Here is a 14,710-nt window from a genome sequence, read left to right on the forward strand (position 1 = left end):
ATATATGTTATAGCTGCATTTCATATTGCTCCTATTTACGTGTTATAGTCAGATGAATAAACATATGCTATATTCTGAATCAAACATTAAAGACAAACTAAATTTAAAAAAATTGAAAAACACATTATGCACCCATCCTTCAGGGCAAGTTTGAAACATGAATTGGGAGAAAATGCATATAAATCATTGAGAGCTTTCAGGATGAACTGGAGAAACAAATTCAGCTCACTGTCAGCTCAGTGGGAGTAAGTTTGAGAGAGAAATCTGATCCTTTTACAAAAGTATAAACCAAACTTCATTACACTGATGGCTGCACATTAGCGTGTGAAGTCATCAGTGTGTGTATGTGTGTAGAGAAGTGTATGTGTGTGCTGTGGTGGTGTGGAGCCACACACCAACTCTGTTAAAGAGAAGGGAGGTTCTCGCAAAATGAGGTTGAGAACCACAAGGAAGAAGATTTACAGGACAGTTCTTTAAATGGTTTGCAAATTTGCTATTTGTTTTGCTCCCAATTCTCCATTTTTAAAAAAAAAGCACACACACGACTATTTTCTGAGTTGGAGAGGCATACAGAAAAAATATATATTTTCAATTTTTTGCTTTATGTGTATGTATGTTTTAAATTGGAAACAAGAGCAGGGAGAATAATGAAGGGATAGTAAGGGCATCTCCTGAATGATGTGAGAGTGGAACGAGCAGAAATGTGCCAAGTAGCTGGTGAGATTAATTAAGCAGGCTGAATTAGGCTAAGAGGGGAATCTGGGCAAAGGTCCCACTGGATTTAGGCTCTCCAGTAGGTTGAGAGCTATATGTTCTACAAAAAGCAAAACCTCAGTGGGTTTCATTGACATCACAAAAATACGAGCTCTTCCGCTAACTTTAAATAATTAGGCACCGTTCTCAAACGTGCCGATTATCCTTTAGAATTTCTCGTTTTGTTGTTTCCGTCCCGTCTGCCTCCTGAACGCGACACAGCCAGCGCGTCTGAGCCAGAACGTCAAAGTGGAGGGGGTGGGGGATGTCGGTGACAGAGGCGGAACATCAGATGATTAAAGGCAACCTCTAACATCTGTGCAGGGAGGACGTATGAATTAATAATAGAGTGAGCAGCTGATCAGAAAATTTGCTAATGGAATAGGAGGAGTCCCCATGGGGAACAGGGCTTTCCCCAGTTTGTGTCTGGGAGAAAAATCCTCAATTGCTTCTCATACTGCGGCGCAGCTCGAGGCCCCACGCTGAGGAGGCTGTAAACATGTTTAGAGGAGGACTGCCTGGAGGCAGCTGCTGTTCTTATTTAACGCTGACACAAACTGATGGGCGCAAACTGTTTTTGTTTCGACAGAAGGGCAGAAACCTATTAACAAAAGCGTCACATGCTGGAAGACAATCAAACACATTCAGCAGCCTTTTTTTCTCATCTGTATTTAGATTACATTAGATGTCTGTCTCTGCATGTGTGTGTGTGCGTGTGTGTGCATGTGACAGTCAGTGAGCAGACCCACCCCGTCTGCAGAGGGCGAAAGGCGTTAAAATGCTCCACCCCCATCATCATCCGACGGAGCTAATCTACTGTGTTGTTAATAAGTCTATTGAAGATCATTTGCATGACAAACCACGTCTTTAGGAGCATGACAGAAATAAGTGGAGCACTTAACTCCCTGCCAGGCTCCCGACTCGAGGTTCTGTTATCGTTTGTGAACATACTGTATATTTATCCTACACGGATCAGAACGCTAAACTGTATTTATGTATAACAGAGAGGTCGCCAGGGATGAGTAAAACGGCCAGAAATTATGCGATTATTATTCATCCGAGTGGATATTCAGCTAAGCTTTGTGAGATCACCGTATCTACAGAGCCACCTGGCTGACCCCCCTTCCTGTCTGTCTTCTGCATGTCTGACCTCTCCTGGAACCACCTGACTTTTATAGAGGGGTCACACAGCAGGGATCCTGGGGGTATCCCAGGAATGCCGCTCAGTCAGAACTGTCAGGGACTTCGGGTGTGTTAGCTTGACTGTGGGAGACATTTTAGGCACGATCAGTGGGACAGTGGGAGGCAGCAGCGACTCCATAATGGGATGTTATTCTGTCTACGACATGTCTATGACTAAAGTGGTGCTGTTGTTTATTTTTAAGTATAATGTGCTTTCCAAATTGACTGATTAAACAACTCATCTATTATAAGTTAGCTTGTTGAATACATACATATCAATTGCCTTGCAACAATGTTTGCATTTGGTCATATTACAACTACCACCTTCAACGTATTTCTAAGGGATTTCATCTCAAAGACCAACACATAGTTCGCCATATTTGTGAAGTTGGTGGAAATTTTCCAAATTCCATTACAATAAAATCATTTTGTAGAATCTCATTCACTGTGATTACAGCGGCAACTTTAACCGGGTATGTCAGTGAGTTTTCAAAGGCCTGGACATTAATCAGAATAAAAATCTAGACTTTCATTCCTGAAAAAAAAAAGCCCACGTTTTCTCACTTTGGAAGGAGAGCAATCATTTGTCTCACATTCTCAATTGGTTCTACTTCTGGACTTTAACTGGACCATTGTAACACAATGAGCATTCCTTTATCCAAACAGTTCTATTCTATCTGGACGGTGAACATCATTCTAGTCTCAAGACATTTACAAATATTTCGTTCCAGGTTTGCCATGTATTTATCTCGACTCATCATCCATCAGCTCTGATGAAGAAACACATTCCCGCAGCATGAAGCTGCCACCACAATTAAAGACATTTCATCTAATGGGTATATATTAATTATAACATTGATCATTTTGTTTCAAATGCAGAAAAGCTGGAGGATCAAAAAACATAAAGGAGACATTTCAATTGCTCAATGTGTAGGGATAAAATGTGCCTTTCAGCATGTGAGTGTGAAACATGCAATTATCACCTGTAATGTTTTCCTAAGCAGGGAACGATTCGTTCCTAATGGATGATGTTGCAGTGAAACGAAAAGGGAAACTTGGAGTGCACAGACAGACGAGATATTCACTCAAGCACTGTGTTAGTGGTTCACTTTAAATTACAATGTAGACTTTAATAATTTAACAAGCTGAAAGGAAACACAAACAAGCTGCCAGTTCATGCATTAGTCCAAGTACCCGGCCATAGATGTGTCTCTTTGTTACTTTATCATGATTAAGCGAAAGCAGAAGTAATGAAATATGAAGTAGTAGAACTACAAAAACATTATTGCTAAATATTGCACTTCATGCAATAACTACATTTACTCTCGTTCTCTGCACTCTTCTCTTTTCTGTTTTCACCATTATGATGTTTCCATCCATCTGCTGCAGCATCTCACTCATAATAAATCTTTACCAGGTCCAGAAATCAGGGACCACGAAAAATGGAGAAAATATGTTATTGTCATTTGGAGAATTGATACACGTCATTCTGAATGTTAAAAAAAACTGACCAGGATCCCTCAGTGAGAGATGCTTACTTCAGTCCTAATGAATGTTTCCTTCACCGCTTAGATCTGAAACTGCAGCTTTGGAAGTAAGCTTATCATAGGACGCAATGCTTACAAATGTTTTTTCCGACCGAGGCTGTATTTCCATGGAGTTAACCTGCACTCATGGGACAGTGTGAGTTGGAGACTCGCATGTCCCATCCTATAATAAGCTGCCTATCCGCTGACAGTAATCATAGGAGGTTAAATAAGGAAAGTTAACATCTGGGCAGGAAGCCGTAATCACAGGTCGGCTGTTATTAAGCTGCCTGACGGGACTTCTGAACCAGAGGATTTAAGAGACTGGTTACTGTCACACAGCTTCTGCGTGTCTGTACGTACCGGACAGCCAATAGGACGGTCAACAACTCGTTTTTTATTTTCTTCTGGTAGGCAAAGATGCAGGACTTACGTTTCCAAACATAAATCACAGAAATAACACAACCTATGCATGAAAAATAAATTTAAGACATTTCATGGTCAAGTATGAAGGGATTATTGAAAATTATTTTCAGATGTGAATCTGAGGAAAAAGTAGCTGCAGTTAAATATTAGGCAAACAGTCTCCCTCACTCAGATCAGAGATTGAAAGTTTTGGAAATATGTGTCATGTTACTAAGATGAACTTAAAAGTTTATTCCAATCTCGTATAAAGTAAAAAAAATATATATATACATCTGAGTTATTGGGATTTATTTGTTTAAAAAAAACACAAGAATTTCTACACTGCTGTAAGTGAGGGGTGCCCAATTCCAGTCATTTAGGGCTGCCATCCTGCAACTATTAGATTCATCCCTGTTCCAACACCCCTGAGTGAAATGAATGGCTCGCTATGCTGAATGACATGCTGATGAGGGTATTCAGTGATTTGATTGAGCCGTTTTGGGGAAGTGACGCATCTAAAAGTTGCAGGAAAGTAGCTCTGGGCACTACTACAGCAAACCATCAGTACTGGTCCATATTCCCTGCCACTTAGGTGGCTAAAAGTCGGCTGCTACTCTTGTTCCTTTCTTTTAAAAAAAAAAAAAGGAGAAAAATCAAGTTTTGTATGAAAAATAGAGTTACAGCTTTCTCGCTGTAACCCTATTTGTCAATGGAGACATCCCTGCTCAGAAGCTTGAATTACCACCTTTGCATGTTAGTGAGTTTGGCAAAGGTCTGATCATTAACCATTCATTTGATTTTTGAGTCTGAGTCTTACATCCAAAAGTGCARGGTAGTGGCACTGGAGTTACAAACCTCTGAACTAAAGGAACACCACCTATTTCTCTAATTAACATAATAGTCAGTGTAGCTGGTAACCTAATCCTGAGTAATCAATCAACTATCATAAAACTATCACAACTGTGAATAAAATAAATGTTTATTTCTATATTTTTTGACTAAGTCTCTAGAAATAACCAAACATCAGAGGTCATTGCATCAATGCTGACTCATAAACATTTAAAGCAAAACCTGCCTTAATGCTAAAATGTGCCTATAAAAGCGCAACTTTTTTCAAAAAACTCTGATGCCTTTAACATTTTTTCCAGGTGGATCAGCAGATGTGACTAAGAGAAACTCTACACAGCGATTGTTTGCCCTATCATCATGACCCCAGCAGACAGGAAGCCACGCGTCTGCGCTCCGCTATTTGTTACTTCTAAAAACCTGTTGAAAGACAGGCGCATACATTTTCCTCGGATGAGCACAAGCGCAGACGGCTTTGTATGAAGAGCTTAGAGATGTGGCTGATGGAGCTAAAGTCAACAGCTTGGTGTCAGCAGGAGGTTATCATAGCACTGATCTCCCAACATTAAGCTGAGCTCATTGATAGATGGGGGGGAGTTCAGGTTACTGATACAGTTATATCAAGTACAAGCTGCTCTGCTGAAATCTATCACTAATACTCAACGGCCCGTTACAGTTTGAAAGCAGAGTTAAACAAACTCTCATGAGCTACACCAGCTCACCTGACTGAGGGAGGATAATCCATGTTTTCTGGTTCACGGTTAGACAAATATCTGTTGCTAATTAGCCTCTGTGCTGCTGTGACAGCAAACACTGGACTGAAGCAAAGCTGCAGGATTCCTACTGACGCACACACAAACCACCGCCTTCGTAATCATGCTCTCCACTCTTTAATCCTAAACAATCAGTTGCTGTAAATTAACCACAGTTTCAACAGCGCAGTTTGACAATCCGCTAATTAGGTCCGATAATGCTTACAGTAACCTATTCATGAGTAATTGAGAATTAGGAGAGCTGCTTAAAGAAGATTTACAGGAATGCAGGCCTCATTTTTTATTTTTTTTTTATCTCTCTTTCCTTCCTTCACCACATCCGAACTTTACTTCCTGACAGTTTTCCTCACTTCAAGGGCCATCTGGATGGAAGTCTAGTCAAGATTGTTTGTATAGTATAATTAATACAAAAGGTAATCCAAAGTGCTTTATAGCAAAAAACAAGAGAATAAAAGAACAATTTAAAGACCACTTGATTAGAAAGAAACCGTGATTTAAATTTAGCAAAATGATGGTAACATCCTTATAAAAACAGGGAGCCAGTACAATGTAGCATCCAAAATAAAATTATTTTCATTTAAAACCGTCACCTCTGCAGCCTCAGTGCTGTAATGTGGTTGAAAATGTATCTGGAAAGAACCAAAGAGAGTGTTTTTCTCAATCAAGAAGTAAGACGTTTGTCGATTACCTTCCTTTGTAACAGTTCTTGCGCTAAAAATGCTCAAAAGTTGGGAGCAGCAACCTCTGCCTCTCGGCTCTTTAAAGTAGGAGATTAATGATGTGAGGACTGAACAGAAAGGCCGTCGACGTTGCAGGAGGAAAATAGCCTAGAGACTCCAAACAGGTTTCTCACAATGCCCATGTCATGACAGAATGTCTTTTTTTTACCAAACTGGTAGATCCATTGCTCCGACTAAACGGAGCCAGACATAAACAGCTCATCGCGTTCCTAGGGATGCTTTAAGTGTGTGGGCCTATATCTGTGTGTAGAAGGGTGAAGGTGTGAAACCTAAAGCTTTGCCACTACAGCAACACGATGATGGGATGACAGGAAGCCTTGACCTGGAATTTGCAGGGTCAGGGTTGGGAATTTGGGATTCTCTCTGTCAGAGTATATATAAGAGGAAGGAATTTGCAATGTAATGTAAGGAAGGAGTTAACGGGTGTGGTGAACTCCTTGTGTGGCTCTACAGAGCAGCAGCTGTTGCTATGGAGGAATTGTCGACCACGTTTACAAAATAGCTGAAATTCTACTTCATCAGCTGGATGTTTCACCAAGGATTTTAATATCTGAGGGGACATATCATCTGTAAAGGGTTAAAAGTGACAGCAAAGAAGCTCTAGTGAAATCTAATGAAGTCAAATATATATGCTGCTACCAGGTCCAGCAGCTGGTGGGCTTTAAAATGGAGTCACACTCAATCAGCGGACGGGTTGGGCGTGGAGTCACGGCGCTGAGGTTTTTATGGTGGCGTGTCAGCTCCTGAGAGCCTTCGCTGATGGACAGGATGGGCGTTCAGGATGAGATCTTGGCGTACACGCCCTCGTAGTCGCCCCTCCTCTTGACAGGCTGCCATGATTGCTGCCCTGTAACTATCTTCCCAGGCACAAACATCATCACACAAGGCACAACTCAGCCATGTGAGGTGTTCTCGGGCCACTTTTTGTGTAAAATCATTCACAGTTCTGTCATATTGGACAATTTGATTATATTAAGCCGAGGTGGGCAGAGTACTCAACAATTGTGCTGAAGTAAGAGTAGCAGTACTTCCACATATTCTTACTCAAGTAAAAGTAAAAAGTAGCCAGGGAAAATTAGTCAGGGTCCATGGTAACTCTGGAGGAGCTGCAGAAGACGAAAGAAATATGTGAAAGAAGGTGCACTTTCGTCCTGCATACAGAGTTTTATGTATGGCAAAAAAGCAACACTAGACGTCACCCTGAACATGCCCTCCCCACAGTGACACATGGTGGTGGGAGAATCATACTTTGTGGTTGTTTTTCTTCAGCAGGGAATCTGTTCAGAGCTGGTAAGAAAGATGAACTGCTAAATCCAAGGGTGTCCTGAAAGAGAACGTGTTAGACGATGTGAAAGACTGTGGCATCACGATAACCCTGAGCATTCCGCCACAGCATCAGTGAAGTGGTTCAGACTGAAGAATGTTCACGTCAGAACGATCAAGTCAAAGTCCAGATCAAATCCTATTCATTATCTGAGGCAGTAATTGGAAAAAGAAAATGTTCAAATGCTTTCTCCGTCCAATCTGACTGAGTTTGGAGAGTTTTACACAAAAAAAAAAGCAGGTATAAATTCAGTCAGTGAAACACTGTTGGAGACAAAGCTCAAAAACCTCGCAGTCCTGAATGCGACGAAAAGACGTTCTGCAAACTATTTATGCAAATCTAAGTAAAACAGACCTCTGAAGAAATCCTGACGCCAAACTACAACAGAAGATTTTTCAAATGAGTTAAAACAAAATGAAACAATGAAATAAACATATTACAACTTTGTTCCTTTTCAGATATCTAGATCCCCATTAATGAATTGTGCTAAGGGTGCAACCCTGTTGCACTTAGTTTCACAACGTTGAACTTAATCTCTCTTTTTGCATCCAGAACTGCTGCTTAATTAAATCCAAACTGTTACTCTGCAGAATTTAAGAAACTGGCTTTCTTCCATGACACCAAAGAGTCACTTAAAGAATCAGGGCAGTTCAGTCAATTTATATCCAACGCAGTTTTTTTTTTTTTACAGGGTATAATCATAACAAAACAAATCATTAAAAATAAATCATAATTTTACATTTTATATTGTTTTTATAAAATAACAATCATACCAAATAAAATCAGTTTGTTAGTCTGTAGTTGGATTATTGCTTTAAGGTAAATATTGTTGCAGCATTTTGCAAAAGATGACTAGCATGAAACATTGTGGATCTACATTTATCATATCAGACATGGCATCATGTAAATACAGATTTTAAAAACTTAGAAATGCAGAGATGTAAATATAAATAAATAAACAGAAACAGACAAGCAGTTTAGTTGAAATGAAATTCAAAAAAATCCGCAAGATAGATAAATTACAGATGATCCTAAATATTAATCTTCTCCTGCATAGGACATCACTCTAATAAAGTCAGATTATGCAGCATAATCCAGCTCAGCGTTATCTGAGACAGCTGAATCCAAAATGTTTTCATCTGAACATATTAGCAAGTAAAAAGAAAACCCTGTTTGAAAGTCACTTCACCTTACATAAAGAGATCACTTGATGACTTTTCGGGTTTTATCCAGCTACAACCGTGGACTTCATAATTAAGAGTTTGTGTAATTTAATCTCAGTATGAATCCAGATGTTCTGTGAAGGCCTCAGAGGTTTGATAAAGAACATTTATGGGAAAGCAGCTGTACGAAGACCAACAAACACAGCAGATGAGCCAAAAGGTTAGCTCATTAAACAACAGCCTCAGTATCTTACAGAGCACAGTTCAATCCATTTCTTGAAAATTCAGTGTACAATACAAACCTAACTTGGAATGGCTTTCCACCTTAGCTGACAGGTTGGATAATCAACCAAAGAAGAGCCTAGCACTAAATCTGGAGGTGCAGCAGAGATCCACAGCTCAGGTGGGAACATTTGCTAATAGAACAACTGTTCCCACAAATCATGTCTTTGTAGAAGAATGGCAAGTAGAAAGCTATGTTGAAATAAAGCCATAAGAAGTCTTGCATCTATTATCACAAGCCATGTAGCACACCAAGCATACGGACGTGAGCTTTTGCAACTCCAGACTCACTGAGTCAGTTGGCCCTGTTTATGTTCAAGTTGAGACTGAATAGAAATGCATGCCACACTTTTTGGATTTTTATTTGTATTCTTTATCTTCCTCTATACGCCCTACTTTGTGTTGGTCCAACAGGAAGCTCAGAGGGGACAGGGCTTTCTCTGTCATTGGCCTTAAGTTATGGAATGACTTGCCTTTGCAGGTTAGAGAGGCCCCTTCACTGTCCACTTTTAAAATTCGTCTTAAAACCCATCTATTTTACTTGGCTTTAAACTCCAGCAGGATCTAGTTTTAAATTGTATGTTTTTGTTTTTAAACTGTAAGTTTTTATTTCTTTATTGTTATGTTGTGTTTTAATGTACAGCACTTTGTACCAGCTGTGGTTGTTTTAAAGTGCTTTATAAATAAAGTTGGTATGGTAACAGTACAAATCTCAGTAAAATACTATGAAGCTTGTGGTTGTAAAGTGACAAAATGAGGAAAATTACAAGGAGTGGGAATAGTTTTAGTTTTAGTTGGCACTGTGCATGAAAAAAAAACAGTATTCAAACATAAATTGTAAATTTAAACTGAAAATATGACAAAAAACCGAAAACTTCCCAAGTTAGTAAAACTGCAAGAAGAACCTTTAGTGAATTTTAGGCTAAAATATGGAATTATCTTTTTTTTGCGCAAGAAGCATGATCTATGAGTCTTACGTTGAGTCAGAACTCAGCACATCACCGAAGGGCGAGGCTGGTGCCGCCAAAAGGAGGTAAAAGAGGTGAACACTGGGAGGAAAATCCTACCAACACACTGTCTCTCTGTCAGAGTCTGTGTCCTCCTCTGAGTCACAGGGGGATGAGAAATCAGACCTGCAGCCATGATTTCCCTTCAACCCTGAGGTGTTTGGGCTGAATGGCTCATGACACATCCAGCCAGCATGGAGCAAGGTCAGCTTTTACAGGTAGATACTGCCACAATGATATATATTTTTTTTAAATCCGCTAAATGAGGCTCTGATAATGGAACCGAGTCAGTTTGTCCTGTTATTGTTTATTCTCCAGTTAGATGATAGTGAATAGTTGTGGATTTTTTATCAGAGGCTTTCAAGTTTCCATTCGAGTCCAGCTCAGAGGAAGCAACATTGTTATAAAATCTAAAAATAAATGAAAAAGCATTACAAGAACAGAAAAAACTAAACAAACAAACAAAAAACTAAAGTTACAAAAAAAAAAAAACTATTACAGGTAAAAAGTAAATGCGTCCAAAAAAAACCAAAAAACGATAGAACCAAACAAAGAGCGTGGGGGGCGGGAGGGGGTCCCACAGTCACTCCGGGTTACACTAAAAGTAAGCAGCTCCTAAAACTGCGCTTAATGCGCAGAAAACTGATCCGACTTACCGCTGCAAAGAAGAAATCCATCTCCAACAGAGCCCGACCTCTCTTCTCTTTGTAATCTGACCTTAGGGTACCACAGCAGAGGAGGAGAAAAACCCCGAATCCCGAATAATTCCCATCCGCTTCCTTGAGGCGAATAAAACTTATTCTTTGTTACTGATGCTGCTGCTTGCTCAAAGGGCTCTCTCTGTTGGTTAAATGCAGCCCATTTTCCAGCCCCGCTCTCGGTCACTTTAGGCTGTTTCCCAAGCCGGTTCGCCAGTGTCCCGACTTGCCGCTGAGAGTCTGTTTTTCTGCTGTCTAGTCATTTCAATGAGGCAGCCGGCACATTATGCAGGGAGGAGGAGTCTCCAGGAAGAGGCGCGCCTCCCCTTCAGCATACGCCCTCTTTGTTTCTGCTCGACGTGGAGTTCTGATAMTGTAAAASATGAACGCATTCAACGCATATCAGATAGGACCGCATTTATTCATAGGAAATGTTCACCTTGGTTAAAACCAGAAACGACTCCAGATTACAGTATGGAAAATTATCAATCTTGATTCTTCTGATGATTAAGATTTACAGAGAAGGAAGAAGGGGGGGGGGGGGTAGGGGGACACAATCAAATGTTGTTGCTTTCCATTTATTTTAGTAATTCAATTCGCTCAATGCAGCACGTTTACACAGAGATAATTAGAAATGTGGGTTTAATGGGAAAAATATATTTAAAAACTGATTTCAGCTTTTTATTTTCAAAAGGCACTTTTGATCTGACAAATGAGCCTCGAATGCATATTCTAATTTACTGAATGTGACTGTACTTGAACGTTTGATTAGGCTCGTTTTCTGCAAGTGTTTTCTTGCATGAATTATTATTATTATTGTTTTCAGTTCAACCACAAATGCATACTTTAGTTAGTCATGCTTATTCAGCAGCCAGTCGTCTGATCTTTCCATGTTATCTTTAATAAACAACAGGAATTAACATCTGTTGACTTTGACACCCCACACATGAATCAAATCAGGAAGCCTCCTCACGTCGCATTATTATCCCACTGGTTGAGAACACTACACTAATTGATTAAAGATTCTTATAAGGCTTAAGGAATGTTGACCCTTTACAAACAAACTGCTCGTTTTCTCAGTGATAATAAAATACAGTAGTTTTGTCTCTTAGTTAAATGTCTCACTGTTAAATTATAAGCAATGTCTTTTTAGGCATCGGAATGGAAAAGCTTCTTGTGGTACATTTCTAATAGCTGCTTTTATAAGGTTACAGTAAATCAGCTTTTGAGTGAACAGTCCAGCCACTGTTTTGTGTTCCTGTAAGGATTAATGCTGGATCAATTCTTGCAGTGCCAAAAGTAGTCTCTGCTGAGAGGGCTGCTGACTGGTAAGTGATGACAAATTGCCTGATTCTCTGCAGAACAGAAACTTCTGCGTGATTCTTTGCCTTATATATTTCTAGTGCTATAATAGGGACAATAAATATTGGAAAATGAATACCTTCTAAACCTTTTTCCAAATGTCACAACAAATATAATTTCTGGTGGTGAATACATTGCGATAGCCTCACATTTAATCTATTTAAGATGGCTAAAATCACACAACCAGGACAAAAAGTGCACACAACTGAAACATCACCACTTGCATCATCATTTTCAAAGAGGTCTGTCCTGTTTGCATCGTATTTATTTTTAGTGCATTTGTTACTGTTGAAGAGAGACTGAACACCTTGGCTGTTTAATAAGTAAAACAAAGTTATTTTTAATGCCAACTTTGCATTAAATTATCATAATTTACAAAATTATGCAATGTTGGCACTTTTAATGACTTTTAATGCAACTTTTAGAGCAACTTTGCATTAAAAGTGTCATTATTTACCGAATGACACTTTATGACAACTGTCATGAACATTCATAAAGACTTCTTCATGTTCATGACAGATGTTATGTCATGTTTATGACAGTGTCATGTCAGTCTTATGCACACCCCTTCAAATAAAATCATTCTATGTATTCAAACTTTACTGTAATGTAAATTGCTGTTGACGTGTTTGTCTTTCTTTTAAGTGTTGCAGGTTCTATGTCAATGTTGCACTTTTATTATGTCTTTTAATTTAAAAAATGCTGGGGGAAAAAACAAGCAAAATAAAAGAGGAACATTTTTTATTTGATTTTGGATCTATTTCTCCTCTTCAGTAATGTAAATAGCTTCTTGTGTTTGAATGAACACAAGAAAGTTTTATATCGTTGTTCTACGTATGCCAATATAAAAGTTTTATATCATTATACATAGACAATATGTTTTGTCATTCTATGTATTCAAACTTTAATGTAATGTAAATTGCTGTTGATGTGTTTGTCTTTCTTTTAAGTGTTGCAGGTTCTATGTCAATGTGTTTTTATTATGTCCTCCCTTTATGTAAAAAGAAAGCTAAAAAAAACAAAAAAAACAACAACAAAAAAAAGGAAAATAATTCATTGTTTTTTATTTGATCTCTATGAAGTGGGTCAGGTGACATGGGAGACAAAAAAATTGTGGCAGCAACTTAATAATGGGAACGAAAATAATGAGAATGGTAATTACTCATGTATTTCGTGAGAAAGACTTAATTTAATAACGGTTTTGTTTTCTTTTTTCCTGACTCCACAGATTTCAGACGTATTCAACTTGATTGATAAGAGCTGGCTAAATTTATTGAAAGCTTTTTCCACATATTTGGGTCTTTTAGATAACATTAAAAGCTCAGTGTCTGAGCTTTTACATTGATTCCCAAACATTCAAGAGAGTCAAATATGCTCAAGAAAACCATTTTACAGTTTAGTGAATCATGAAATATTAGGAAGTCCTAAGCTCCTCTTATGCTTATTGTTCTCACTTAAGAAATTATATTTAGGAGATGCCAATTTGATTAGTACAGATGCTTCATTATTATAAGGTCTCAGCGGTTTGTTGGGAATCATTAGAAAAAGAAAATTCATCATGAACACATCTCTTAGATCAGAGATCATGTTGTAGGTGATTTTAATGCAGGGTTAGCCTGTCGGAAGGCTAATCATTGAAAATCACACAGACGACTGTTCTGTCGATTATCTAAAAATGAAAAATAATAACACAACTACAAATCTACCAAGACAGCTGTCCACCTTAATTGGTAGTGTCTGAAGTCAGTGTTCTGCATATTTAGATAATTCCCCAATGCAAACCTGAGTCACATGACCAGTTCATTAGCAGGCCTCAGCAGAGCTAGCTAATTAGCATGCTAAAGAGCTAAGCCAGCCATTTGAAGCAGGGCCATATAACAGGGTAATTCTGCTGGCAAAATAGCTGTGTGTTGTTTATGAGTGGTAAACAGGGCTTTAAGTGAAAAAAAAAGTGCTAGCACTCCCCTTAATCTGTTTTCTAAAGTGTGTTGACTAAAGTAGGTTGAATAAAAATGCAAACCCCACTTTTTTATTTGTAACAGAAAACAAAGGAAAAAACTTTGATCACTTTTCTCCACGTTTGTGTTCATCCATTTCATAATTCAACAATGTTTGAAGAAATGTGTGTAAAATGTGTAAAAGTTTATAGTCTATAGCTCATAGGCGTAACATCCTGAAGGACTGATGTGGACATGTCTCCACCAACTCTGGCATGAAGGGGACAGTCCCCACCAACCTGAGTGAAGTTGGCCCCCCCACCTTTTTCAAATGCAGCGTCCTACAGCGACTCAACATTAACGTACAACTCCAGCATGTATTTGGGTTTACAGAAGCAAATAAATTATTTACCAGGAAGTTCAAGTTTATAAAATAACATGGGTTAGTTCGTTGTTAGCATAACATCCTTATCGTAGACTAAAATTACTTAAAATAGCACAATTCACTACTCACCCGGCAGAAACAAGTCTTTTATTTATTTTTTTACCGCGATAATACGGATCATATCTTAAATATACGCATATTTTTTTCGAGATACCTCGGCTGTTCCAGCCTATTTAGGGCATTTAGCATACTTGTGATCAGTGGTGGGAAGTAACGAAGTACAAGTACTTCGTTACTGTACTTAAGTACAGTTTTCGTGTATCTGTA

General features: G+C 38.7%; 1 protein-coding gene across 2 annotated transcripts in view; it reads right to left on the reverse strand.

Annotated features, from left to right (window-relative positions):
* The window catches only part of myo10l3 (myosin X, like 3), a 68,917-nt gene extending 57,977 nt beyond the window's left edge, over positions 1–10,940 (reverse strand). For both annotated transcript variants that reach the window (XM_017303500.1, XM_008403966.2), the window contains exon 1: positions 10,658–10,940. In XM_017303500.1, the coding sequence (XP_017158989.1) occupies positions 10,658–10,678 (21 nt within the window). In that variant the 5' untranslated portion in view covers positions 10,679–10,940. The remainder of the gene's footprint in view (positions 1–10,657) is intronic.
* Between the last annotated feature and the right edge of the window lie 3,770 nt (positions 10,941–14,710).

This window comes from Poecilia reticulata, linkage group LG2 (genome assembly GCF_000633615.1).
Source record: "Poecilia reticulata strain Guanapo linkage group LG2, Guppy_female_1.0+MT, whole genome shotgun sequence".
NCBI lineage: Eukaryota > Metazoa > Chordata > Actinopteri > Cyprinodontiformes > Poeciliidae > Poecilia > Poecilia reticulata.